General features: G+C 35.2%; 1 protein-coding gene across 1 annotated transcript in view; it reads right to left on the bottom strand.

Annotated features, from left to right (window-relative positions):
• Positions 1 to 1,049: 1,049 nt before the first annotated feature.
• The window catches only part of LOC149531601 (mediator of RNA polymerase II transcription subunit 15a-like), a 49,497-nt gene continuing 24,852 nt past the window's right edge, over positions 1,050 to 25,694 (bottom strand). The window contains exons 5-11 of the mRNA XM_089810613.1: positions 19,458 to 19,525; positions 19,015 to 19,089; positions 17,383 to 18,720; positions 14,499 to 14,843; positions 2,169 to 2,363; positions 1,808 to 1,896; positions 1,050 to 1,726 (exon numbers count right to left, since the gene is read on the bottom strand). Of these exons, the coding sequence (XP_089666739.1) occupies positions 1,522 to 1,726; positions 1,808 to 1,896; positions 2,169 to 2,363; positions 14,499 to 14,843; positions 17,383 to 18,720; positions 19,015 to 19,089; positions 19,458 to 19,525 (2,315 nt within the window). The 3' untranslated portion in view covers positions 1,050 to 1,521. The remainder of the gene's footprint in view (positions 1,727 to 1,807; positions 1,897 to 2,168; positions 2,364 to 14,498; positions 14,844 to 17,382; positions 18,721 to 19,014; positions 19,090 to 19,457; positions 19,526 to 25,694) is intronic.

Genomic DNA, 25,694 nt, shown 5'->3' with positions numbered 1-25,694 from the left:
AACTAGACATCCTTACTGAACAATGGGCGTGTCACAGTATACCTTGAGGGGTGACGTGTTGTTTTAATTTGCAAAGCACAGAAAATGACGACGAAAGTAGACATCCTCACTGAACGGGTGTGTCAGGTAAGTTGTCAAGCAAAAACCTCTTATTTGCATAGGCACTAAGGCTGCAAATGTTTTAAGCCATCTACATTCTAAAGAAATTGCTTTTTTAAAAACTATTTTTTGTTATTAATAAATGGAGATTTTTAAAATGGTCAGTAAATACTATAACAAAAACAATTAAAATTTAGAAACGCAAGTTGTTGAACAAATTCTAGATTAATTAATAACGTCTTAAAAATCAATTGGAATCTCTACTGCTGAGCAAGGCAGGAACTAAAAAGGATTTCCAAATCAAATTTGCGTCCACGACCAAATGTAGCACAATTGGATATTGAATAGGTCATGGATCCTTAGTTGTTCCTTCCATGGAGTTGATCCAATGGAGAAGTGAATGAGGAGGAAGAGCCAAAGACTGTGTAGGAACCAAATGTAGCCAAAATTTTAAAAAGGATCGTAGCTCTACACAGCGATCTCCACGTGACTTATGACCGAGTTCACTTGGGATGTGTGCAAATACATTAATGCTCTTGAAGTAGTGCCCCAAAATGGAGCTTTAGTAATGAGCTTAAATTTATCCATCCACAACTTTAGTGCAATACTAAGCTGCGGGTTACATTCAATGCGGTTCCAAAAGCAGTTCAAATTAAGTATATGTAGCCTATCCGATAATGACTCATTCAAACCAGGATTCCATCATTTCCCATTTCTTCTTGCACTTACACAGGTGAGGGTCCTGTTGCTACCCTTGTTTTACCTATTACTGTAGCATGGTAACTAATGATCTCTAGCACTATGGCATATCCCTGATGATAACAAATTAATCAAGTTTCAAGAATAAATGGCAAAATAATATATTGTAAATAGCTATAAATACAAAATAATTTAACGGAATAAGAGCAATATCTCTGAATCAAAGTTTGCTCAATTGAAATTGTGTACGGTAAAGCTCCAATCTTGATTTTTATTATATATTTTGCCACAGTGATCGAATTCAACTCTTTCTGATCATATTGTACATATGGGACACCTTTGGGATGCGAAATCAGCGGCAATTCTTGATTTGATCAAATATTGTCCCTGCGTTATAATTGATTTAATGTTGTAGTATCTCATTTGCTTGGCAATGTGATTTCAGATTTTCTTAGTTGAAAATAGCTGGGATAAATTTTTACATACAACCATAACAATCAGTTGCTGCAAACCTACACCATGTTTAAAGGTACATATTCCATTAGGTTGGTTATAATCTTTTCACATTTCCCTGGAAACAATTAACTGTCATGCTATTTCCTTCCATGCATTTTAAAGCAGGCTATAATATCAATTGGATGATAATTTTAAAGAAAAACAAAAACAGTCACTTGAATATATAATACATAAAAATATACTTTATATCACATAAATGAAGAATTATCAAGCGTTTGTACAACTTTCCCATGTACCAAAATATGAGCTGAAACTCCCTCCTCCACTTTGTTGAGCATATTCAACTACTGTGCTCCGAGCACTCACATCCCAGGTTCTTGCCAATGCCATAATCGAGATCGGTTGTGGGAGGGTCTGCATTGCTGCATGGAACTTTTCTCTTGCTTTAGATGAGAGATCCTCATATTCCTTACTGCCACAGCACCCTCATTATTAGAAAGAATAAGTGCATCGTTAGATCACAAAAAAGTTGTTCCAATCACAATTTACTCACCATGATCCAGTGGGAGCTTTGTCCAGAAGTATAGGAGAGCTATTTGGATAATCTGCTGGAATAAGTACAGGAAGTGGCGAAATAGGTGTCTGATAGGAGTGAAAATACAAGAAACAAAATTAAAAGATAATGTAAATGAATTAACGTCAAGACTTATTTCTAGTTGAATTGTGAGAGCTAAAATAAGAATTACACCTAGAAAATAGATCACTTTAAAAAACAATTACGTTCTTGAAGGACAGCGCGCTCTAAAAACAATTTGTAGGAGATAGAAAGATTACAGAAAGGGTAGCTCATTAGGCTTGAACAGCGTGACACAATTTGCATCAAATAAATTTCAATTATCGGAAGCAGGGCTCACCACTTGAGAAGATCTGTAGCATGATTTCATGCTTGGGTTCAATGCTTCTGCCTTATAATAGCACTTCAGCACAACCCCATCTCTCCCTTCAGCTGCAAGTGCAGCAGCAGCAGCAGCATCTTCACTAATCTCAACTACAGTATCTATCAATTGATGATGAATTTCTTGTAATTCGTCTTGGAGAAGAGGGATCATCTGCAGAAACAGAAACAGAAAGTACAATAAAAACATATGTATTTGAAATGATGATGTATTATTAATGGTTCGAAGATATGTGATATAATAATTCAACCCAGCAGGAAAGTTTTCTCCAAGGTTATGTACCTCTAGTTTGTTTATGTTTCCAGGTGTATTCAACAACTATGTTGGAATAAACTTTCTTTGCATGCATTTTGGTAATGTATATGTAACTTGCCAAACTATATAACCCTTGAAAACAGCTTTTATAAACAAAAGATTCGTTATATTAGAAATCATGTTAGTATTTACCTAAGTTACCATATTCGCATTGGTAACTAGGAAATCGCAAGTTGGTTCGCGTGATAGTCGTATTTGATTTGAAACCGAATCCAAATCGCAATGTCTCTGTGATATTTGTAGAAAATTCGCCCATACGGACCCAGGTCAAATTTGCATCCAATTTGACCGAATGTCAAAACACGTGAACGGACCCAGGAGGAATTTGGAGTGGTTTCGGTGAAGTAGAACGAATTTGAGCGATTGTTATTTTTTGTTGAAGTCCGAGGCTATGCCCTCGCCTAGATTCAATGAAATTTATCCCATAATTTGAGAACGCAACATTACGTCGGGAGGAGATCCGCCATGATTTATATTCATTGCACAACATTATATGAAGTTTGTGATTCTTGAAATCAGTCTTTGAAATGTTATAAATTCAAACTGAAAGATTAGAAAATTTAATTTTTTTAATTTATATTTATTAATTTTTGAAATGTTAATAATTGAATACTAATAAAAATAAATAAAAATATTAAATTTATTTTCATTAGATTTTAAATGTTAGTTTTAAATTAAGATAGTAAATGAAAATAAAAAGATATCTTATATTTTAGATAAGGTATTTATAATACTGGATTGGATTCATGATTAGTGGTGTATTTTGACATTTTGTCATGCTATTCGAACTAAATTGTGAATATATATGGTGGTGTATGTTGCTAAATTGCTATAATATTAGCATAGTGATGTATAAATTTATTTGCTACAGCATATGTTTACATATATATAATTTTTCTTTTTTTAAAAAAATCTTATATGAACAAGCCCAAAATGAACTGAACCCAGCCCAAAAAAAAAAATCGAGCGAATGTCGAACCTGAATATCAAACCTGCATAAGAACTAGAATCTGAACCAGCAACCTAAGTATTTTTTTTTTATGGAGGTCATCCACAAAGACGTTTTAGGTACCCGATACGGGCCCACGCATCCCTGCAACCTCTTCGGCTAAGAGCCAAGGACTGAGGAGCATCCACGCTGCCAAATTCGCCTAGGGCACGATCCCGGCCTCATCCCTTTTTGATGTCTTCGGACCTTGCACTTGGCAAGACTTGATCCTTGGTGGGCTCTTTGTGAGCCATTCAACTTCACCAGTAGACCAAGGGCCCATTGACACAACCTAGGTATTTACTAATAGCAAAAGTAGATAAAGGCTTCCACTAGAGCTAGGAAGAAAAAACACATAACAAGAATAACAATTTGTCTTCTTAAAAAGGGATGATTTAGATAATTTGATTTCAGATCTTAATGATGGAAAACAATGTTAAAAATAAAGGAGTTCCCAAAAAGTTATAAAATTTCCTCTTGTCTCACTCAAGAAGATTTGAGTATTCTTAATAAAGTTTACAACTCAAAGTTTGGAAATCAGACTGACAATAATGTTACTAGCATCAGAAAGGTACTTGTGCACTTTTTATAATGCACCACTATGTTGCATGGGTACACGTACCCAAGTACTAGGTACATAGACCGAAGTACCAAGTACTTAGTGGAGAGTGTCATAGCTAAGCACCTTGATAAAGGTTTCTGATTTTGTTTCAGTTTTTTGTTTGCATATCAACTTCTTGTTTATCAAGCTTAATTCAATACATAATCAGTTTGGAACTTTGACCAATACTGATTAATAGTAAAAACTTTATCGCTGTTCATATCAGAAGTTTATCATTTGCAATGTGTCATTGTCATATGACGTATGATTTTCTTGATCATGCTTAATGTCTTCCTTCTATGTTATGCATCTAAACCTTTAGCATATATTATTATTACAAACATATTGCAAATCTGAAACTGAAAATGATATTTGCAAACTTTACCACAGTTATTATTTTGAAAAACCATTGTGTAATATCCCTAACAGGATATTTGCTTTGAAACCCTTAATGGAAACTCTGAAATTTTAAACAAATAGCTTCCTGCATTAACTTTCAAATATTTCTAGCAAAACTTCAATAAACAACCAGGTAAAGCACTCCCAAAATATTATTGCATTAAATGTCCAACACAAAATACATATATCTCATTGAAGTTCTTAAATAAAACAAGCTAGAAATCCAATCGTAGATAGAGAAACTACAACAAGATTGGATAATAGGAAAGATGAACCTAGAATACAATGTGAAACACTTGTGTGATATCTCCAACCGACTATGGGGTTTCGTCCACTGTCCAAGCTTGAGGGTTTCCGTCCTCTCACCTATTGAAAGTTAAAGCTTTCGAAAAATAGCTCTCCTAGAGAAAGTGAAATCCAAATCACAAAACCAAGTTAATCCAAAATGAGTTTCATCTTCCCTTTTAAGAACAAACAGGGGACTCTTCGCATTCCCATTTTTGTTTCTTTATTTCCTTCATAAAATAAAACATTTTCCACTAGAGAAATAAAGTTCCCATGATAATAAAGTGATAATTAATGTGAACTTATTTTATAGTCACTTTATTAATTAATCAATTAAATCTGTAGGCATTAAATCTCCAAGAGAGACAGTGAAATCCAAATCAATAAACCAAGTTAATCCAAAACGAGTTTCATCTTCCCTTTTAAGAACAAACAGGCGACTCTTCGCATTCCCATTTGTGTTTCTTTGTTTCCTTCATAAAATAAAACATTTTCCACTAGGGAAATAAAGTTCCCATAATAGTAAACTGATAATTAATATGAACTTATTTTATAGTCACTTTATTAATTAATCAATTAAATCTTCAGGCACTAAATCTCCAATCAGATGGACTCGGATATGCTTGTGCGATTTGTCGGAAAGCTCTTGAAGAGACTCTCCTAGTCCAACCCTGAAATGCCAAGAATGTTGAGCCTACTAACTTACTAAGAACAGTAAGTATTCGGAAACCTCACTAAACCAACCTCGATTAGCCTACAAATAAAATTGCTTAGAACAAAAACTGCTCTAACCACATAGAAAACCTAGTTTTCCCATGGGACCAAGGCAAAACGGGTTAATAGCGCTATAAAATCCACTAGCTAGAAAAGGGGACATGAAAGTCCTCCCTTGCCAAAGATTGCTTGCCCCCAAGCAATCTGCATCTGTAAGCAAGAACCAAATGCCTAGATCCTAGATTTGCCTCAAAGATGATACTCTATCTAACCACTGCATTGTTCTAGTGTAAACATCTCTAACCCTAGAGTTGTAAAACAACTCAATGTGAACCTAAACACCAATCAACTGGGTATCCAACATCCAAAATGTCTCATGTGTATATCCAACCAAAACAAATTGCCATGTACTACTATCATAAAAGGAAATGCTTTCTTGACAATTGAATACCTCCCTCCAGCTGTAACTACACACACCTCTTATATTACAAGGTGGCAAGAGATAAACAATATACCAATCTTCAACGAGAATGGAATGCAACAAACCACTCCCAACTCCTTGATCTGTAACTATACATGTAAAAGCTCCACCTGGATCCCAAGTGAAGACCTCTGTGATGTCCTCGATATCACCCACTAACTCCTATAATACATGTATCCATGAAGAGGATAATATCTACTAGACTACCTCATAAGCCAACCACCGTGCTGCAAATCATGCAGTAATCCAATAATAGGTGCCACAAGAGTGAACATTTCAAAAGAGAGCAACTTAGAAAGTCATCCTATCTTCCCTCCCTCACCTGTGTAAGGATATACATCACACAACTATCCAAATTGTGCACACAAGAGGAATGCATCAAAATCAAAACATGTCCAAGAAGATCATCAGACTCCTATAACATGACTTTGACCTCATCTTCACCATGGCAGGATTGGCAAAGACCATCAATGGAACCCAACCAAGTTATACTGCTAACTCTGTCAATACTCGGTTCTCAAAGAAAACTACTCTCACATCCATCGTCCATAAGGAGATACAAACCACTTAAGAACCTCACAACTACATCCAACCGTTGCAAGACTCCTACGGATGTGTTGACTCTAGAAGTAACCCAGCTGGTAGGAACTGACACCATAACCACCCTGTAAGCCTATATTTGCATGAGACATCTGTGACATAGATGTAACCAATCCATTCAGATACATATCATTATAGTGAAAAATTGACTAGTCTCTGTGAAAGTAACCTCCCATCACCACCTGATCACGATACTTGCAACCTCTAATCCCATCTTGCGTAGATGGAAAACCATCATCCCACAACAAACGATACCAACTTTGAGCCAATCCATATCTGCGCCTCATCAAATCCTCCACGTGTGAATCAAACTTAAAGTGATGAGCACTCCTCATTGTATAGTCATACTGCATAACCTCGACCTCTGTCAAATGGTCATCATAAAGTACAATCTGCCCACTGGAAGTGCATGAATCCTGCTCAACTTGATGCGACCTCATGCTGTCATCACAAACAACCTCCTCAACGGTCATATCGAAATCTCGGGCTGAATTGGAGTGGGCCAAATCTAATTTTTGATTCAATGCAGCAATTTGATTTTCTGCTTCATGAAATGCCATTAAAGTAGCCTCAAGAGTGTCCTTGGCATTCATGAGCTCATATGTACACACATCTACTTCTACTTCCTTCTTCCTCAATGCTTTTGAGAAAATTTGTGCAAGGTCAAAGAGATGATCATGATCTGAAAGGTGTAGATAATCTGATTTCATAGTTTTCAGCCCTTCTTGTATTATTGATAGCTGTGGAAATTCCTCTTTAACTCCCCTTTGTCTCTCCTCCATCATTTTCTTTCAAAGGTGTTTTCCAAACATCCCATAAATGACATCAAAGTGTGATAAAGCTGCAATAATCTTATGTTCAGTTACTTTTATTCGACTCTCCAAATGAGGTGAACTAGTAGGTGTATGAGATAAGTCAAATGCATATGAAGTGGAAGAAAGTGTTTCATCATACATATCCACATTATCAATGCCATCCTTCATACCCAGTTGTGAAAAAGAGTTAGAGACAGCATTATGCTCACAATTAAATTCATCACAAGAAAAATCCATACCATATGTTGAGAACCTTAAATCTAAATCTAAATCAACATTAGTAATCTCATAAGATGTTAGAGTCCTCATCATGGGCTGCTTGGTTAGTCTCCTCCAAAGTAACAACCCCTTTTTTCACACCTTAGCTAACAACTAGCAAATCAATGAAATACAGTTATTAAATCATATTCATGAGAAGGCAGTTATAACAGTTATGTTCATGCAAAAGAGATTAACAATTACAATCAGTTTAATTGAATTATCATAACAATCAATTGAAGTCATCATCAATAAATCTAAAAAGAGGATTTTAGTTTTCCATGCCCTAAATTCTGAAACCGGAATCTACCTAGGGAAGCATCTGCAAAAACTCGGGTTAGTCCACATATACCACTTATGGCACAAATATCATTGTATCATAATGACAAATGCCATTTAGGGCATCAAATACAACTGTATCATCCCTTTTATTTCCTATTGCTAACTGCGACAATAATATATAGTTAAAAGATACGTTCGTATTCATTATTCACATAAATGAAAGACAAATATAACAACCACAAGGTATGCCTATCTCATGCATACAAATACATTTCATGTTCACTTGGAAAATCAACTGATTTCACTATTTTCCAAATACATTAATAGGGACTGATTTCCGATATTAATCAATCTAACATATCTTAAACTCAAGAAAATAAAATACATGTTATTAGTAGATAACTGAATGCATAACTTATCTTTATCTTATGCGTGTCTTGGCATCTAGTGGAGAGAAGCATTCTCAAGGGCTTTACCTCCCAACCTTAGACCCTTGAATATCCCCACACAATCTCAATCGAGAAAGGACCTCCCTACCCTGGAATTAGGCATGGGGCACCACTGACTAGTCATTGAGCAACTAGTAGCCAAAGTGACAAACCATTGCTCGACTTGACAACAAGAGTTCTTACAAGGATTTCAATGAGCTATCTTTATACTTGGTTTAGATGATAATACTGATTATATTTATTCTTTAATTGCAGGAATTCTTCACACTCTTTTCTCCCCTTAGCTCGACCATAAAGGTCCTCATTACTTAGGAGGAAATTTACACCAAATCTCTAGATTTCATGATCTCTTATTCCTTTGCTATATATCATGCCTTTATCGGCCTATGGCATCATAAGATAGTAGGCTCTTAATTATATTCTAATGTTGCAGAGAGAGTATACCATCTTAGATACATATCAGCTATGCCCTTGTATGGAACTATTATTTAGATCTTTTATTAATACAGTATGGTAATATCTGGAATGCATAAACAGATCAACATAATATTATTTTAGTTCAACAAATCATGTGCAGCAGTGAATCTTCCAACAAGCATCGAAGTATTCAATATGACTGATAAACATGACGCAACTCATATGAATGACAAGGTATTGAAGTAATAATTCAGGACTGATAATCATGATGTATCAAATACGAAAGACATGGCATAATAAATACAAGGAAACAAATGCATGACCTGATTCTTGGTATAGGTCTGAAGCATTTGGTGAAAGCAAAACGATCCGGCACTAACAGTTTGATTGGGTCAATGAACAATACATAGCCTAAACTTATGAGCTTAGGCTCTAGCAATGGCTTCAATCGCACCACCTCAATGTGATAAGCATCAATATCATAGTGCAAATAATTCTCAATGCTCAGAATGTTGCAGAAGAATAGAGAGAGAACAATGAATATCGTCTTGAAAAAAGTTTGATCCACAGGTATCAAAATACACATTATAAACTTATATCGGCCAAGATGCTAAGGCCTCCCGCGTGGTTTAGTTAGAATCGAGATGGACACGATGCAAATGTTGCAAGATTGCCATGCTCTTTTGAAAATTCAAAAATGAATAAATATATAAATTATTAGCCCAATGCCATGAGGTGGCGGATGCAAAATACAATAAGGTTGATCAAGCAATTAAATTAATTACCATGCCGACAAGGGAATATAAAAGCAAGAGAGGCAAAAATGTCTATCACATGTCTTGGTATAATAATGTCACTTCCCATATATTCATGCTTGCCTAAGTAATACAATATGTAGGTACATATATGCATACATACATATATATATGTATACACTAGTGATAATTTAGCATACGCATTATATATGTGTCTGTGTCTGTGTGTGTACATACGTACATAATTCATACCCGCACAAGTATGAGTATAGATGAGATTTTTATACCAAGGTATGACAAATTGCACAAAGCAATCAATACATGATAAAGGTAATATTCTTACTTAACTTATTTATAATGCTTCTTTTTATTTGTTTAAACTTTATTTGAATAGCTCATGGTCATCCTTTGTTCTTCTTTCTTGTCTAGTCATTTTATCCTTGGTCATAGTGGTTTAGGACTTCCACCTATTTGCTCATTAGTAGGTGATGCCCCCCGTACCTAACTCCTTTTTGACAATGCTTTTCCCCTTCGACGTGCTCCTACAGGGAAGAAATTCTCCATGATAATGTCATATTCCTCAATATAACCATAATTACAATAACAATTATTATTCATAAACCATCATAATGGCTAACCACCATTTCACTTTCCATGAATTCATGATGAATAACCAACTTTCCAAGATAACATTAAAATATCATCATAACGGTTAACTAGCATGCCAACTTCATATGATATTACAATGATTAATCATCTTACCATTTCACATGATCGTAACTAATTTTACTTGTCAAATGAGTTCACATGGAACTCTTCACCTGCCACCTCAAATGGATCCTCTCCCAAGATCCTTATCAACACTGGGTGTACCTCCACCATGTTTGATCACTCACTTGTTGATTCGGGAATCCGCTCTCCTCTCCTTCCCCCACAAAACCACCTCTTTTTCCCACATTCCCAGATGAATTTGCTTCTTCCCTACGAGCCAATTGTTCAATGATCGCAAGTCTTTCTACCGCTCAGTTGGTTCTAACGTCTCCACCCAGTCCTCTTCGTTTTCCCAGCTGATCCTCTCCTACTGCCACTTTCTTTTCCATAAGAAGCAGTTGTTCATTACGATGCAATGTAAATCCCTTTGCACTTCACTTTTGCAGTCCCCCAAGCTCTTCTGGCACACCCTTTTTCCTAGCCATCCCGCTTCACAATCTTTAAGAGTCAATGCCCAAGACTTTGAGACTCACTCTTAGAACGGCATTCAAACCTTTTACAACTAATGGATCTCAACCTTTCTCACATGAACAATGCTGGCTCTTCTAACCAACAAAAGATCTTAAATTGTTATCAAACTTCAGTTATATCAACAATTTTCACCACCTAATGAAGTTCACTTGTACACCCATAATGAAGTTCACTTGTACACCCAGTATAACTGATTTGTCTACATTTTATAACTGCATTTGATCTGCAAACTGATGATTCCTCTATATTTTATAACTGATCTGCTAACTGACAATTCCTCTACATTTTATAACTTATATACAAACTGAGGATTCCTCTGCATTTTATAAATGACTTGCAGACTGACTATGCCTGACCAAACTGCAAACATGCTCACCTAGACTGTACATGGGGGATATTCCACATTTGTGCCATTCTGGCATAAGTTACCTAGAATATTGTCTTCTGATATGAACAGACAAAAACTAGACTTGTGTCCCATCAGCAACATAACCATAGTGACAACAAAAACATCAATAAAAAATACCAACAATATCTTCTCTTTCTATTTTGTGAGAAATGGCCTCAAATTGATTGTGAATACCTTTGATATTCATTAAATGGTTCTACAGAGATACCTAGTCATTCATCATGATCAAGAACATATTTTTAAGATAGAAAGCTCTACCTTTAGCTACATTCCAACATGATGTTACATAACAAAGCCTCCCCTCACATTATTTGAAGGCGCGAAAAAAGATGAAACTACAACTTTGCTGAACAACAAAAAAATACCTTTGATTTTTATGGATAAAAGTTCAACAAAAACTATGCAAGCTGAAAACGAACAAATCAAGAAAAAACTTTGTGGAAGGAACACAGTTTTGTAAAGAATCATCAAAAATCACGCAGTTTAAAAAAAAACCTCACAGTTATGTAAATACTAAATCCAATTGGGCAAAACAAAAATCATATTTTATGATTTATGATTTAAAAAAGGGCGAAAATGATATCCCTCCATGCGCTAGACAGATCCATGAACTAGTCACATGGAAAAAATAAGACCTAGATGGGAATACTGATAGCCATGAAAAACTCTAGGTGGGTTGAATACTAATTCCCAATTAAGCCAAAATACCAAAAGGAGATCAAACAAATATAGAAGAAAGGATGCTGTGAAAGGAAAAAAGAAACGCTTTTCACACAAGTAGGTAAGCTTAAGAAGAACCGATGAAGAAAACAACTATGACACTAAGGGGAAAAGCATGTCCACACATGTATTAAATTAATAATTCAATTATACTCAAATATTAGATATCAACTAATCAGGCTAGATGCATAAATCATGTAATGTTAGTACTTACCAACTTTGATGTATGGCAACATTGGTATTGGCTAATGAAGTCAATGTTCCAGAATTAGGAAGCGATGTATTATTTAAGAACATGTATTTTACAAGTCCCCACCTTTCCTTTTCAGAGAATATTAGTTACTCAACCAATCAAACGTTGGAAAAATGAAATTGAAATGCATATTGTAATGCGTAGCATTTGGAGAATGACAAATTCTGGATCCATTGTATCAAAGGGAATTTGGGGAAATTGTATATGGAGAATGGATTCTAAGAAGTGGGGAAGTTAGTTTGTATCTACTTGTGCATTTTCAAAGAAAAGATTGGGAGCTCAGTGAAAGCTCACGATAGCCAGTAGGAGCTAGCATGTACTACAGTTGCTTTTGAATACCACTCGGCATGAGCTATTCTTATGATTATTTGTTCTCTCAACTGAATGCATGTATATATCAAGAATAAGAGTATTGTTTGAAGGAAATACTTCATTATATAATTTGAAAAGAATAATAGCTCACTCAAGGTAATATCTTGATGGTTCTTTTCATGTGCTGAAATATTTCTAGAGTTTAAAAACTTGAAGAAACACTTGAAAACAAGAATGCTGTCATATTGTTGTTCTTCCATAGTGTTCTGGAATTTCTCCCCCATTTCTTGTTTGATCATATATGGCTTTTATTGCATTGAGCTTTTATATGTTCTGAAGCTTCTCAAGAATCTTTATCAGCATAGAAGAATAAACAAGAGGCAGATTCTGGAACCTTAAATTCATGTTTGAATTAAGTATCGAAACACTATTTAACCCTGTCTACGGGGTTCAAGTTCAACCTTTACAACTCCAAACTAATTTCCATAAATATGACGATACGTCTTACTGCCCAATCTAATACCAAACTATGCTAATGGTAAACAGATAAAGAAGCCATTCTTACTTTCTGATAGGAAGCTGAGGCAGTTTTATATGTTGAAACAGGATGAGATCCCACATATCCACATCTTATACGTGAGAGATCTCTCTTACTTGTGAAATCACATATTGACATATGATCCTCACAAATGTCAGATCAATCACATGCTACGATCACACATTCCGATGATCATTTTCACAAGTTGGAACTTTTATTTTCCACCCTCTGTTCAAACTAAAACAATCTAGACCATCTAAATCTTTTTAAATTGTGCCACTTGGAGGATTTCCATTTTTTCAAGCTTCTTATCTTATTAATCCTTAACCATTGATCTCTTGAATCAGAGTCAATTCTTGATTGATTATCATCCCAATCTATAAATCAAACCATCCCCAAGCCAAAGAAAGGAGAGCCAGTTGAATGCAAAATCATGTATCAGGTTGAAAGGGTGACCAATATATCATCTCAAAATCACGATCTATTGAAACAAGATCACACACATCTTGTGTATGCAACAAGGAGTTGATGAGAGAACTTTAGTTTTCTTTTACCTCCTTATACAATTCCTTTGTTCAATCAGAGTACAATTTGATGTTGATTACGACTTGGAATGCATGTTTGAATCCTTATTCTATTTTCTAAATATTTATTGTTCATAACGTTGTTTATTATTCTAATATACCAGTACCTACATCATCTAATATGTATGCTGATAATGATGTTTTTGAGAACCCAACCGACACTGGTTCCTAATCAGTGATGACTGATTAGCGATGACTTCTGACTTCTGACTTTGACTGATTGACAATGTTGTGTTCTAAATTTTTATGGTGTTTGGTCTATTATATGACACTTTGTGGTATTCTTCACTTAATTACTGCTGCAATTATGTATATATTTGTGAATTTTATATGCTTTCAAATGATGAAGAGAATCCCCCGGAAAAAAACTCTTTACCAAACCCACGAACCCAAACTTTTATTAGTACCAATATCAGTAACTCAACCTAAGAACGTAAGTGAAACAGGGAACTAAGGATCAAGGGGTTAGGAAAATAAGGTAAAACAGATTTGCAAACTAGAGGATGGGTTTTGAGGCAGGAAATGTAATTCCACTGTCCTTATATTAGTATTCTCATTCTGAATATGCCTTGTAAGCTGCACCCTTGAGATGCTTTTATCTGTTCATTTCTAAAATTCAAAAGGCACTGTGACCAAACAATGGAAGATGGACAAATCTGAAACTACAAAATATTTTTATCAATAACACTGTTTTCCATTAAAGGCACACATAAGCTGAATATATGTAATAGTTTTCTAAAATTCACAATGGAGTTTAAGGGCAAGAAAAGGCATGTTGGAAGATAGACCTGACACAAAATTAACATCCATTTCCAAATATGAACAGACAAGTGAAGAAAATGACATCTATATGCGTCAGGATATGCCATACCTCCAATCTTGGCCTCTTGGTTCTGGAAGATGCAGTTGAATTTATCTCTAGCGGCTCTTCGTTATAGTGCTGTTGGATACTGCTGGTTACAGCTCCATCTGAAGATACAGTACTTAGGGGAATGGAATTCATATGGCGCTTCAGTTTCTTTGTTGCAGCAATGCCATCCTGGGACATTAAGTTTCTTTCTTGTAAACAAGACTTTGTTATAGCAGCCAGATTCTCCCCTACAGAAGCTCTGGAGCCATTTCCTGGTGCAGATCCAGCCATCGTATCCATCAAGCTTACTACTGAGCCTATGTCATTCACAGCAGAAGCCAGGGCCTTATGTGACACCTTAGTTATCTGAAAATTGGGAGAAGCAAACTGGAATTTAGATAGATAGCAATCGTAGGTACATCTCAATGCAAATTCAATTGATAAAATTTTGAATAACAATGACTCGTATTTGATAATCCCCTCCAAAAAACATTTTGCGACTGTCTGGGGTAAGGATGCTTGATTCTTAAAAACCATAACATAAATAAACAGAGCCAATGTGAAAGGAAAATGGAATTATAATTGCACCTTCTGCATTGTGAATCAAGCTGGTAATAGGAAACTAATTTTCAAACTAGGCCAGACTGTTGTGCACCTATTGAAGCTGGTAATATAGTGTCGTGCGTGACTTGAAAACAGACAAATTCACTGGTACAAATTTCCTCAAACACAGGGTTATGTGATTAAGATTGTAAAAGGATAAGTTGAAGATATTTTCCGCTGCAAGTCAAATTGTAATATTGCTATCAAGATTCAACTATGTAGTTTTTTGAGTCAAAGTCATTGACCCATATTTCATGACGGGCATGGAAACCATTGATAGGGAAGTAAAAATGAAGCAAGAGGTCAGCTGGGATACTACAATGAATTCTAAGATTGAACCACTGGGGGAGTGTCTTTGAAAGTGATAAGACTGAATGTAGTACTAATATTATCGGGTCATGGAACTGATTATGACCCCTTGTCTGTGTCTATTTTGTAAATGTTCAATTTCATTTTTATATTTTTCATATCTCTAGATGCTTGGTGATAAAGTTTGATCTTGGACTGGGACAGTAGCTCCTTATGATGTACCAGTCTTTGTACACTATCTTTAATATAAAAAAAAAATTAGAATATCCATTGGACACTGGAAACTAAATGTTAAACTTATATTATTATTTAAATATTGAACTTGAAGCTTGAACAATTAATATATGTTTATTTCATCATTTATGTTTGAAATGGCATTCAAGTCTATGGCAATTTCGTTGTTTGTATGATTGTCTACGGTATTCAAATCACATTTCCTGCTTTTGCTTGTGTGTATGTGAACTTAACCCCCGAAGAAATTCCTCAATCATCTAATGCCAATGATGATGATAAAATTAATGATTTAGAAAATGCATTTAATGCTGAAAACTAGTTGTTGAACTTGATGTTATTATTATATCATATTAATATGGAACTAGTGGTTGAACTTGATATTATTATAGTTAAAAATACATTTCACGCTGAAAATTCCTTCTTTTAGGATATGTGTGTGTGTGCATTCATGCTTTGTATGAGCAAACCCAAACAAAATAATAATAATTGTTGGATCCACAAACCCAAACCAGGATCCATACAAAATCAGCAAGTTAGTTAATATTTAACAAATTCAATTGTCCACTAACATTCCAACCTCAAAGATAAAACTATTTCAACACAAAGGTAATTATTGATTGTCTGTTCTCAATAATAGAGAACCCTGAAAATGGCCTTTGCAACCATAACAATTGCAGGATGGTCCCTTATAGCTGTTTAAATCTATGGTATCTTGGAAACTGCATTAGCTAACCCTAGATATCTATACAGTGAGATTGGAGATGGCATAATCCAAAATCGTAAATCTATGCTGAAAAATGATAGTGATGTTTGCCACTCAGACTAAAATGTAAATAAGTTATTTTGAGCTCCTTCAGGTTTTAATTCAATGGACATGTTCAGACCATAATCATAAACTGTCCAACAAGCTAAAAGTATAACTACCATTATGAGTTTAATATAGCAGTTCCATGTCAATTTTAATTTATTGACAGTCTATTGTAGCTATATATTGTGTGCTTCCAGATTTGATTGTAAGATTTTTTTAACATCAACATTTTGGGTCTCACTACATGATCCATCATCAAGATGAGAGATAGCTCAAGGAGTTCTAATGTCTAAAAAACTCTTACCCAATCAAATCCAAAAGCACAAAACAGAGAGCTATATAGATTGTGGAAATCTGTTATCATTAGTTTATCGAAGTATCACCAAAACTATGCTTTCTTAACTAATTTGTTTATATTCAACTCAAAAAAACTTTATGAATACTTAATGGGAAGCTATTAGTCTCCTTAACCCTTACTAAGAGATGCTAACATGGACAAGGCATACCCCCTAGAACTGCTAAAGGCTAAGAATAATGAAAGTATAAAATTGATGTGCTTACCTATGTGTACCATTTTACAATTATGAATCTGTCAATGTCAAGCTCAAGTTGGCATGATGTTTAGTTATTAAGTTGCTGTGTCCAAGCTTCGGTAGTTCTTACCAGTTTGATCATTGTTTAACTCTTTTCATGACCAAGGTGCATAATGATAAACCCAACAGAAGAGTCAAGGAATGTGACTGATGTATATGCATTTCTACTTTTTTGGGACAAAATCCCCTGAAAATAAAAATTGCTTATGCCCAGCTATTACCATAATCGTTGCTTCCTAACTAGTAACAATAAACAGACTGACATCTAAGTTGTCCCTCGTGATTAATTTCAATAAGCGGCTAGACAGGGACAACCTCTCTCCTTTCCAACACTAAGGTGAAGTTAAGTATTACAGACCGCATTTATCAAGCGCTCAAAAGGGGATTCCTTCGTTCTTGACTTGTCTTCCCCAAGAAGTGTAGCTGAAACATTTTGTTCCTGATTGACAATATTGTCAGAATGGGTAGGCGAAAAACCATCTAATAAAGGTGAAGCAGAAATTTCTGGTGCACCAATCACAACTGCAGCAGCTGTCTGCTGAACTCCCTGACCACATCCAACATTTGAAATTGAAGAAAGTGCTGAGGACTGCTTTTCAGCATCTTCTGAAGTCATCTGTTGCAAAGGAGTTCCAACTTTAGGAAACTGAACTTGAACTGATGATGCCACTGAATTTTGCTGACCTATTTGTGGAGAGGATTGCTGGGAGGCTTGAGGAGAAGCAGTTGAGAGGAGTGGTGATGAAGACACAGAAAATGGCGTCCCTGTCTTAAACTGCTGCTGCTGCTTCTGTTCACAAACTGGATGCTGAGCTAATGAATTTTTTTGCTGCACTAATGTTTGATTAACAGTGGCAGCGTGATTGGGCTTTACATCATTTCCCATATTGTTAATTTGTTGAAGTTGAGGCATTTGTTGTGCATGGAACTGAGCCTGCAGCTGAACACCTTGTTGCTGCTTCTGCTGTAACTGATGTTGTTGCAGAAACTGTTGACTTTGATGCAATGGCTGCCGATGTTGATGCTTCTGTTGTGCTAGCATAAAACTCCTCTGTTCTTTTAACATCTCTCGCTGTTTTATTGCTTGCTGGTGATGTGAAGCATTGACATTTGATTGTACAGGAATTATATTGTTTTCTAGTGTCCTGATCCCACTCTGCTGAAAGGAGTTGCTGCTATTCTGCTGAATCACAGAATTGTTGTGCTGAAGGGCATAACTATTATTATTATGCTGAAGGGAGCTAACTGGACTCTGCTGAAAGATACCTTCTCCAGTACCCTGTGTTGAATTTAGATTGCCCACAGATTGCATTGCAGTTTGGATATTCTGTTGTGATCTTTGAAGGCCAGACTGAAGCAACATTTGTGTGGAACTATGCTGGATGGGTAGCACAGTGTTTGATTGCATTGGAACATACCTTTCTTTCTGAATCTGAGGTATTTGAAGTTGTGACTGCTGAATAGATTGCACCTGACCTCCAGCCTGAGGTAGAACTTTTTGTTGTCCATCATGTTGCAATGCAGGTCTTTTTAACCTACATAGGCTTAGAATATTTTTAATTTGCATCTCTATAGCGTCCACCTTTTCTTCTTTCATTGTTGAAAAACTGCCCCTTGGATTTTGAAAAGTTTGAAGGATATGGGTCATTATATCATTGTAGAGCTGATACCTACCTGATTGTTCAGGTGGGATAGGCTGCCAACAAAACAGTTTGTGAGAAATCATGCATTCTTAATGGAATATGTATCTATTATAACCATAAATATGTCTTTATTAGATGCTACAGGAGTGTCCTGATGGCCGAAATATACGTTAGAAACTAGTCACCATGTTGGGAAATTCACTATTGTGGGCATTTTGTATGTTGTTAGCTAAATCACTTGACACTTTGTGCATCTTACATGGTTGTACAAGAGTTGTTTCTGCCATTCAATTTGAAAAAATTAGATGATAGAACAAGGAAACAATTAGGGAGCTACATAAACACACCTGCTGCAATCTCATACGAAGCTTTTGGTAAAACTGTTGTAATTCCGGTAGATACATTTCCTTAAGAACTTGCAGCTGCAAGAGAAAAAAAAAAATCAGTCTTTTTCATGATAATAGATTTCTTCTGGTAAGCTCATGATTGATCAGGGTAATTCAAACAGTGATAAATATAATTACAATCATTTAAGGGTTGTCAAAACATCTGTTTGTATGTATGACTAATGAATGCCAATGCTATAGCATCAGGATGCAAACTGAGACATGGGATCAATACAGGTAAAACAAAAAATTGTCATTTTATCTACAATAAGCACACTTGAGCATCAACATGCACAAAGAACCATTTCTAAAAAGTATCAAGCCATGTTTCATAAAGGAATGCAAAGCTTTGGAATCTCAAAAAATATTTAAAACTGACAACTAATAGAATATAAAAAGTTTACCCTCCGATAATTCCTCTCCTGCATCTCAACAGCATTTGTTTGTCCTGTTTGAGCTGACTCCATATTTGCTGGAAATACCAAAATACCACAGTTTCCAGATACATTAAGATATCATATGCCTCGTATAAGCATTAGTACTGAGGAATAAAATAAATGCACAAAATGAGACATATAGCATACCAATTGCCCTAACAAGCAAAATAAATAAAAATGGAATACACTGAAGTTCAAATAAAATTTTCCTTAAGTAATCACTGTAAAATATCTTATGTTAAAAGATACAAAGAGGTTTGCTTCTATATCTACAGCTTGAAGGTATTTTCTCTGTTTCTCAATTTTATTTTCCTCTAATTGATGTTCTTTATCTTCTAACTCCACTCCTTCAACTTCTTCCAGCTGAACTTGATAGCTCCCATAAAGATGTCCCAGCAGTCCCTTGCCTCACTTTTAAGATAAACTTCTACATTATATTTCTCAAGTCTATGTTGCCAATTCAAGTACGGGAAGGGTAAAAGAACCTAGCACGTGTGTGTCTGTGTCAGAGTATATATATCTAGGATGCCGGTTTAAGTTCAGGTTCAGGTTTGAAGAACCAGTTTGCCGAAATGGCAAAATTTTGAAAAGAGGTTTGGTTTGTTTGGTGTTTATACACACACACACACACACACACACACACACACACACACACACATATTTATGAAGCCTAGAAGCATGAGTTAGCAATAGAATGCCACGTAGTACCATAAAAACATTTAAACATCATTAAATTTCTAACCATAGCATCATGAATCATGATCATGCATCATATTGACATATCTCAAGTTCAAGATCAAAGATTCAAAACATAAAAATGTCAAGTGATAAATCATAATTCAAGTATCATTATTTCAAGTTCAACTATGGATTAAAACTTTATTAATATTATTTGTCGTCATCGTTGTCATCATCATCATCTTTTATCCTTCTAGATTGGCAACAGTTTACTCACAAACAGAAGTAAGGCCAATGGGATCAGCTGCACCAATAACATTAATGGTGCCAAAACCTTCAAATTCATCAAGTGAAAGCTGAGAATTGGAAGCCAGCATAAACCTTTAGAATCCAGTTTTTAAGGTTGTGGATATTGTTATATGGAGCCTAATCAGGTTCAAAGGTTTATTTTTCCCACTTTTATTAGCTCACCTTCCCCCAAGATTTTTAACAGGGGTTTGAGGGTAGTGCCCCCAAGATGGTGTCAAGGGGCACCGGGAAGTTTTTTAAAATTCTTTGAACCCTAATAGTGGATATCACAAAATAATTAAATTTGCAAAAGACTAAAATCAAATTGGTCGCTGACTTTGACCATCTGCAATACCAAATTCGTTGGTGGTTCAATGTTTTCTGGCTTGGTCTGTCTTGGTCCAAACTGGGCGTTGTCTAGTTTGAATCAACACCCTGTGGGCAAGACTCTGTCTAGACCCTCACAGACCAGACCAGAATCACGAACCAGTTCATACAGTGACTGGCCTAGGGGCCCATAGGGGCAAATTGGACATCCCAGATATGTATACAAAATATTTTTAAAAACATAGATAATTGTAAAACTAAACCATTTCATAGTACGATGCTTCATCATTGATCAATGGCAGATGCCAAAGAAAAATATTAAATGCCAATTGAATAAACCTTAAGGACACAGTAACATTATCAAATACTCATTGTGCAAACTCAAAATTGTAGTGTGGTTCAAAAATTAAATGAGGGTCAAGGGACAGTGCCCCCAACAAGGTCAAGGGGCTCATATCGTTTTATGTACTCTAAAGGGCCATTTTAGATTTTTCTCAAAAAAAAGAAACCAAAACTTGTGACTTGTACTTGAGTGCATTTCGACTTGGAGCAGACCAGCAGGGTATGCATCTTGTAACTAAGTCCCAAGTCTCAAAGTACATGTCTATATCTAAAATAATACCACATCATTTGGAACAACGACTTGTCTCTCTCCGAAATATGAGGTATTCATCTGGAGGAGTGTTTCTATTTTCTATTTATATAAAAAATTAGGGAATGTAAATGCTTAGCACACCTCTTATATTGTGCATTTTGGATATATTTTGGATTTTTTCTTATTAGATACATATGTTTAACAAGTAGTATCAAAACATGGATTTGTGTTTTGAGTTTACCATGCTTCTAATATCATGCATTTTGCATACATTTTGTTTTTTTTCTTATTAGATTTTTATTTTTGACAAGTAGTATCAAAACAGGGTGTGCAAATATGAAATTTAAATTTATTGTGGTAAAAAAATAACTAAACACTCAATTATTTAATCTGTAATTTTTTTTTTAATATTAATAGTCATTTAGTGCATTTAATATTTCTTTAGACTTCTCATATTAAAAGATGTAGTTGCTATTTTTAGCTTCAATTAAACAGTTTGGTCTTTTTATCTAACACCATCATGTAAATTACCATATATACCTTGTATATTTAGTAATAAGATCATGCAATTAGTTTTTTCATGGTATCAAAGCCATTTCAAAAAACCTTATAATTTGCATGTTCTAAAAAATGTGTGAAATTCGTATAAGTTTTTTTTGGCAAGTCATGTTGTTCCTATTCATCGGATTTTTGCATTTTCATTGGTCATTTCTTATCTGCAAAATCATTTCTTTCCTTTTTTTAAGCGAAAAAATTGAACACATCTTTTGTTACGTTTCTGTGTAGCCTGCGCAATCTATACTTTTTCATATTATTTAAGCACATGATTTTCAGCATGATAAATCTCTACTTGTATTTTTGCATTATTTTTGAAAAATTTGTGACGTGTTTTCCTTCTGTAACCATCACGTGAGGCAATTTCTCTCTAGGCAGTTCAAGAGATTGAGGGTTTGTGTTTGGCATCAACTTTTCTTCCAAGTTTGAGCACATTTGATCTGCACTTTTGCAGTGACAATGGTTTGTTCAGTGACATTTTGTGTGGCATTTTTAGCACAACTAGGAGTTGGGATGGCATTTTCCGAAACTTGTATAGGGCTTATGTATGTTTTTCAGCCATGACCTAGTGCTTGTGGGTCCCTATACCTACAGCTAGGGTTTTGACCCTATTTTTCTGCCTTGGAATCTATGTCAGTTGTTTTTACAATCAAATTTTCAATCTAAATCTTGTCTCATTGTTTGTACCTTCACAAGATTGACTTGCTTTGACCTCAATGTACATGAAGGCATTTTGACCAACAGAATGTTAGAACATGGTACAAAGTTCAACGATGACAACTACAACACTGTCAGAACAAGCGCATGATGACAATATCTGAATATTGATGCCTTGATGAAATCATTTTGGGTATAGAAATTCATCCTACAACAGCTAGAACAGACCAAGACAAATTTGATGAGCACAAGTGGGAAGTTGGGTTGCTTATCTTCAGAGATTACTAGATTCAATTGTTTGTGTTTTTTACATCTTGATGATGGATCATGGAGTGTGATCCGAAAAGTTGATGCTAAAAAGCACACACAATCAAATCCAAAAATCTCTAAAGATAATTATGATGGAATGTGGAAATTTGATATCTCTAGTTGGGATGCTTATCAAACTTTTTATTTCTAATGATCAGCTTCCTCAAATGCCATTTTGCAAAATAGCTAAAGAGATTTGTATCGCTTAAATGGATCTCCATGAAACATTTGACAAGAGCAAAGCATTCCTTTTGAAGTATATGTTGTTTTTAATCGTGACAGATGAAAAGATCTCTCCAATCACATCTTAGAAAGACCAAGGACCTTTGTGACCATTTAGTTGGAGGTGTTGATGTGTGTTTACGATCGCTCCATCAACAAAATAAAATACCAAAGTACCTTATCCTCTCTTGATCAAACTCTTGTGTTTGATATGATTGCAAGAGATCATATAGGTGACTCCTAGGTTCTTTATTGTCATATGTTGGTATCACAAAGGGACTTACATTTGAATTGTTCATCACTTATTGTGAAATACTGACAAGAACTCCACCAAATATTGCAATCTCATTATGCTTCTTTAAATAACACAACTAAAATGAACTCCATCTACTCATAAGGGCAATGATATCAATGGATAGTGCTTCAATGGACAAACTCCAAACAACCAAGCTTTGCTTCGCCAAGCCCAACTACAACTCCGTAAGCATTGGTGCAATATTCTAAAGGTTATGCAAAGAATTTTCACATCACACATTCACCAACAGTTTGAGCTAGTTGTCAAGGTTAGTAGAGTATTTAGTTGTCCTTTTAGTTATAATAGTCTTCCATATTGGAGACCTCAAAAGGAATATAAAAAATGTAGAGGATATTGACGAGCTTCTCATGGGCAACCAAATCAAAAGCCTCACCGTATATTTTCAAATTAATTAGAAGAATTTTTTTATCTTTGGGCCACAAAGTCATTAAATGAGAATGAGGTTAAGAAATTTAAAGCTTGAAGCAAAGGATTAATGATTTGTACCAAATTATTGCAATTCTTGACAATCTTCTTGTGATAAGGTATACTAAGCGAAATGGTATTTTTATAAAGTGGACTGGGTGACTATTCGCTTTATATTTGAACAGGCGAAGGATCATTACATTATCATCATCTCTAATTCAAGGTTTTGATGCATGTGTATGAGGATGAGGATATTGGGTTCAATCTTTTCATTGTATTGGTGATGAAGGGACAATGATTTCTGACTAGGATAATTCTAAGAAGAAATAAGGATTTGAAGTGGTTGGGACTTGAGGTTGTTCCTTGTAGTATAAAGCAAGATTCATTTGCCTGGTCGAAAAATAAGATCTGATTCCTTCTATACAATGTGATCAAGAGACACAATAAATGGGATGCATATTTGAAGATGGGTGGTGTTAAGGTGCACTAGCGCCCAAATGACAAAGAAGCTTTCTAGATGGAAGCTTGTCCTAGGAATTCTTGCCAGTTGTGTTGTAAGAATGTGGAGGACTATTTAAGGGGATTCTAAGGGTTGGAAATTTGTTTCTTTTTGAAATAGTATTTTTTTCTTTGATCCTCTCAGTCTTGAATTTTTTTTGTGGGCCAATCACAACACAGAAGCCATCCCAATTTTCCTTAGTAGATATTGATGTCGAAACACAAGTCCATTGTTGTTGATTTTATGAACTATTAGTTATCTCATTAAAATGCTTCCAGGATGGATCAACGACCATACGGATGATGAAAAAGAGCTTGATACATCCTGTGAGGAAGTCATGTAGGCTAAAGAATGGAGATACAACTTGATGTCATAGGGCTGAGTTGGTGGACTTAATTGAAGTCAGCTATCCAAGAATAAGAACCTATTCATATTAAGAGGGCTAAGTCATTTGCAAAGGATCAAAAAACTCAAGAAGTATGACCTCAAAAGTTCATTGTTTGGTCAAACATTGGAGCCAACTATAACTTATTGTGATAATCAAAGTTGTGAAAACCCCTTGCTGAGAAGGAATCTCTACTGAGATAGAGTCTCAACAATTAATTGTTCTTATTAAATGCTAAAACGCATATTTCTCTATGAGAGAAATATGAGGTGAAAGCCCTTGTAATGCATGTTTCTTTGTGAGAGAGACATGTGAGGTGAAATCTTGTGTAATACATATTTCTTTGAGAGAGAAATGTGAGGTGACAGCCCTTGTAGTGCATTTTTCTCTAAGATAGAGAAATTTGAGGTGAAAGCCCTTGTTTTCCTCTGAGATAGAGGTAATGCTCTTTCCACTCACATGAGTAGCCATAAAGGATGTCATGTTGAGAAACTCCATCACAACATCACATTGAGTGAATATCTGATGAGAGCTTGTATTTATAATTATTTCACACATAGGAGTAGCCATGATGAACATCATGTTGAGTGATTCCATAATGCTATCATGTTGAGAGATTTTGTGATAAAGTTTTTGGGTGCAGCAATTGTGAGTGTCATGATGAAAGACTCCATGACATGAGAATTTGAAAAGATTCCTCACTAGCTAAGAGGGAGTGTTGATGTTTTATAGCTAAATGAGTGTAGGATTAAGATTCTTCTTATCTCCTATTGAAGATGATTCATTTTACCTTCTTGGTTTATGATGTTGCTGGTTAAATAGTATCTAATATTCCTAGTGGTGATTGTCTATTTAGCTACTCTTTAGCAATGGATGAAGTGGAGTTTCTTACAGTGGCTGTCTATTCTTTATGCTTCTTGATAGCTGGCAGTCCTTTCACTCTCCATGAAGACAATGAAAAGTCAAGT

This window comes from Cupressus sempervirens, chromosome 11 (genome assembly GCF_028749045.1).
Source record: "Cupressus sempervirens isolate cs-2001-9-10 chromosome 11, ASM2874904v1, whole genome shotgun sequence".
Classification (NCBI taxonomy): Eukaryota; Viridiplantae; Streptophyta; class Pinopsida; order Cupressales; family Cupressaceae; genus Cupressus; species Cupressus sempervirens.
The sequence above is the reverse complement of the archived record's forward strand: the minus strand, read 5'-3'. Positions and strand labels throughout refer to the sequence as shown.